The sequence below is a fragment of the Triticum aestivum genome, chromosome 7B (assembly GCF_018294505.1).
Source record: "Triticum aestivum cultivar Chinese Spring chromosome 7B, IWGSC CS RefSeq v2.1, whole genome shotgun sequence".
Classification (NCBI taxonomy): domain Eukaryota; kingdom Viridiplantae; phylum Streptophyta; class Magnoliopsida; order Poales; family Poaceae; genus Triticum; species Triticum aestivum.
The window spans coordinates 722,252,473-722,256,822 of NC_057813.1; the positions used below are offsets into that span (position 1 = coordinate 722,252,473).

At 44.2% G+C, this 4,350-nt stretch overlaps 1 protein-coding gene across 1 annotated transcript in view; it reads left to right on the forward strand.

The window, feature by feature from the left end:
* Positions 1 to 3,218, forward strand: part of LOC123162071 (polyadenylate-binding protein-interacting protein 8) — a 13,865-nt gene extending 10,647 nt beyond the window's left edge. The window contains exons 9-10 of the mRNA XM_044579874.1: positions 2,673 to 2,734; positions 2,833 to 3,218. Of these exons, the coding sequence (XP_044435809.1) occupies positions 2,673 to 2,734; positions 2,833 to 2,890 (120 nt within the window). The 3' untranslated portion in view covers positions 2,891 to 3,218. The remainder of the gene's footprint in view (positions 1 to 2,672; positions 2,735 to 2,832) is intronic.
* The last annotated feature ends 1,132 nt before the right edge of the window (positions 3,219 to 4,350 follow it).

The following is a 4,350-nucleotide window of genomic DNA, read 5'->3' on the forward strand; positions in this document are numbered from 1 at the left end:
TGATTTACAACGCCTAGAGCCGAGGCTCCGCTCTCATCCACACGGTCCTAGTACAGACTACTCACGTCTCGCCCACCTTTGAAGCTCCATCACGAAGCCATTCCAACCCCCTTTAAGTAATCCCGCTTGATGCCAACCATTTCCTTCTGGCACGATTGTCCGTATTACTCCGTCTAACGAGGGTGAGGCTCCGTCGAAAATAATGGCATTTCTATGCTTTCATTGTTGGAATTTCTCCACAGGATCAATCACATCAAACTGCACGAACACACGCGCACAAAAAACTGATAACCAAGGGGCCCTTGTCGTGACCTTTTTTCTCTTTATTTCTTTTTGTATTTTATCTCCACGATGTTACAATAGCCATGGTCTGCCCGTGTATATATATACACGTTGAGCCAAGCCCTCACGTCCAACTCTTCCTAGTCCTACTCGGACACCTACTTGGACTTTAAACCGACTTAAACTACTACTACTTGATTCACGTACTAATCCCAACCGAACTCTACTAGCTAGTACTCCTATTTGACTCACACGTGGGCATACAAACCCAGAAACACTATCTCACATGGCCACTAATTCTTACCAAACTACAACTAGAGACCAGCTTAATTCTAATACTTGCCAAGACTAACTCACGTGTTGTTTGCATTAGCCAACATTCACCCCCTAATCCAAACATCTGACTCTTTACTCGACGAGACACGCAGACGATCACCTCTTCATCTTGTCCTGCCGATTGCCTTCGGTGACGCGATTTACCGAACCACAACTTCTCTCTTTTCGTAACGATGGCCACCACCTCATCGCCATATTTTACTTCTTATGCCGACTTGCAGACTAGAACCAAAGATTACCTGGACTACCAGCCACGCTGCCACATATTAGCGTGCTACATGCAGACTAAACGCATAGCCTCATGCAGGAACTCAAATAAACTGGTGCGCGTCCTCTTCACGTTGATCTTCATCTTCTCATCGATTGCTCGCACACGGGGAGACACAACTCTTCACTCACCACATCTTTACATCTTTCCTTTGTCCTTGGTGACACAACTTACCAAACGACGCTTCATGTCCGACGGCATCACAACTCGCCATATACAAGCAACTTAACTTCACCGTATATGACCTCGCCGGAACTCCTTGATAACGAGCAGAAACGCAAGGCACAAATTCCTTTTTCCGCCCTCTCTCGCTTGCAATTCTCCTCCGTCAGTGATGCATCTCAACTGTAGCAGAAGACCCACACACCTGAGCTCTTGGACGCACCTTATAAGAACTCGTGTGCACACCTTGACGACACCTCGCAACTTTGTCGCCTCTTCCTCGCTCCCCCCAATGATGATCACCCATCGCTCTTGTAGACGACACCCCTGTCGCCCTCCTCCAGGTTATTTCGTTGAATGACGATCACCTGTCGCCTCGCTTGCGACAGCGTCATCGCCGCCTCCTCGTTGTCACTCCGGTGAACGACAATCGGCCCAATCCTCCACGCCGTTGCACCCCAACGACTAAATCGCCCGATCCTCTTCGTCGCTACACCAGCGACTGTATTGCCCGCCCCGAGGTGCTAGCAGGTTCGCCACCCCGGGGCAAGCGCAGCTTCACTCGAACCTTGCTCTGATATCAATTGTTGGAATTTCGCTACAGGATCAATCACATCAAACTGCACGAACACACGCGCATAAAAAACTGATAGCCAAGGGGTCCTTGTCGTGCCCTCTTTTCTCTTTATTTCTTTTTGTATTTACTCTCCACGATGTTACAATAGCCATGGTCTGCCAGTGTATATATATACACGTTCTGCCAAGCCCTCACTTCCAACTCTTCCTAGTCCTACTCGGACACCTACTTGGACTTTGAACCGACTTAAACTACTACTACTTGATTCACGTACTAATCCCAACCGAACTCTACTAGCTAGTACTCCTATTTGACTCACACGTGGGCATACAAACCCAGAACACTATCTCACATGGCCACTAATTCTTGCCAAACTACAACTAGAGACCTGCTTAATTCTAATACTTGCCAAGACTAACTCACGTGTTGTTTGGATTACCCAACATTCCACAGCTCCCAGAGTACCAGGATCATCATGGCCCGTACACTCTTCGGTTTCGTCTCGCATCAAGCGTCTTGAGGATCATGGCCCGTACTTGTTCAAATTAGTCTAGTCACTTGGAAAGTTTCAGAAGTTGGGATAAAAGTAGAAAGCTTTTATAGATCCATATGGTAGATGTTTGGTCTGATGTCATTAATCAGTACAATATATCTTAGCTAATCAAGTTTAGATATAATAGTATGATTGATTCATAATAATCTTATATTATGGGACGGAGGGAGTAGTTTGTTGGTACTCTTGCTATGTTCAAACGTGAGCCATCTTCTACCCAGTTGCACAATACATTTCTTGTAAGCATGACACATTAAAGATTCATTACTTATTAATTATAATGTTCTCCTTGGTATATTGTTGTTTATTTTAATGTTGTTCCTTGCAAAAAATCTATTGGTTTCGTTTGGGTGTCAGCATATTGTCACAACTGCTTGATTGAAAGCTTTGTACCTAATTGTTATGTTTTCTATGCACCATATGTGACTTTGTTTTTTTTGGCCTTACAGTCTTGTCTAGCCCTTTTGACCTTTTTCTTTTATTTGTACATATAGGCAGAAGGAGCAATTTTGGCCCTGAACTGTAGTGGCATGCTTCTTGGCTCGCTTCCTGTCAGGCAAGCACTTGATTTTTATGCATGTTTCGAATCATTGTTAAATGTAAAGCTGATTTATGGCGATATACTCAACTGTTTCCTTGTTCCTGACTGTGCAGGGTGAGCCCATCCAAGACCCCAGTCCGCCCCCGTTCGCCTCGTGCGATGTCGCACTGAGTCTGTCTCGTCTAAAGCCGGCGTCCAGGGCAGTAATTCCGGGCAACAAACCCGTAGTCGTGTCCTTAGAGATTGTTGCGTCGCGGATCAGTAACTGCCGTTGAAGAGAGTGAGTGTTACCGTTTTGGTTATCTAGGCTAGAAGAAGGCCCTTTCTTGCTGATCAGATGAGAGACCAATCTGTATGTTCTTCGCTGGAAGCTCTATTTTTACTTCTTTTTTATTTCTATATCCTTATTAATCCGTTTGTTAATTATGGATGGATGATGTATCTGCCTTCGACGGGCACTGGAACAATAATGTCTGTGGCTTATCCTCTTTCGACTTGATTCTCACTGATTTTGATGTGCGTGTAGCATAAGATTGCTGCACTACAGATGATATTAAGGGTATCTTTTGGGGGTATTTGACAGGGGCATGTGGTTGCGTCTGGCCGTTAGAAGCAGGGCCTACCGTTTCTCACAAATAGAAATACTTCAGTGCAAGCTGTAAGTATAGATATAAGAAAAATGTACAACCTTCGCTCCAAAATTAATGTCGTGATTGGATATTTAAATCGATGGAAGAGGAACCAGAACACCTTGGCCCCCCGTGCACCTCCTTGACCCACATTGGACAAGGAGGAGCTCAGCTAAGAGTCAACTCAGTGAACACCTAGGCAAAAAAAAATTTGTATTTAGGCCTAATACAAACTGAGCTCTCCAGTTAATAACCACGATCATAATCTTCATTACAAAATCCAGCTCACTCTCTACCCAAACCTCAAACTAATCATAGTTCCAAACTAAAAATAGTTTGCTCTGTCAAGCCCCAGCAAGCTACCACTATTGCAGGAGTTAACAGAAACCCCAAACAGTGGCACGAATGCAATCAGCAAAGGCCAGCAAAAACCACATGAATCCAATCCTCTTCTTTAGGATGCTTTGCTGGTATTCCAATGTGGTTCTGCCTACATGCGCCGCCTTCCCAACTGCTTTCTTAGAAGACATCTGTCCAGCCACCCTTTGCAGTGAGTCAATCTGGTTCCAGTGGAAATGGTGTTTTCAGCTTCATCCATATCCAGGCTTGAAATTCTGTTACTGCTCCATTTAGCAGATCCTAGAAAGGCTTTGTCCAATCCCTCAGGATCATCCCCATCACTTTTTTCAAGTACATCCAAGTAACCCTATTAAATACGATGAAGTTCCTAAAATTCCATAGCCCCCACAGCACTGCATAAGTGACTACATTAACATGAGATATTTCTTATTGCAAAGCCACGGTTTTTCAAGTGACTCAAAATCAACAACCTGGACATGAAACATGGACTCAATCACATTCCAGAATTGACTAGCTATAATGCATTCAAAGAATAGATGATAAATTATTTCTATTTCCTTGCAATGCACACATTCTAGTGGCTTAGTCATCGCTCTCTTTCTTAGATTGTGACAAGTCATAATTTTATTTTGAGAAAAAGCC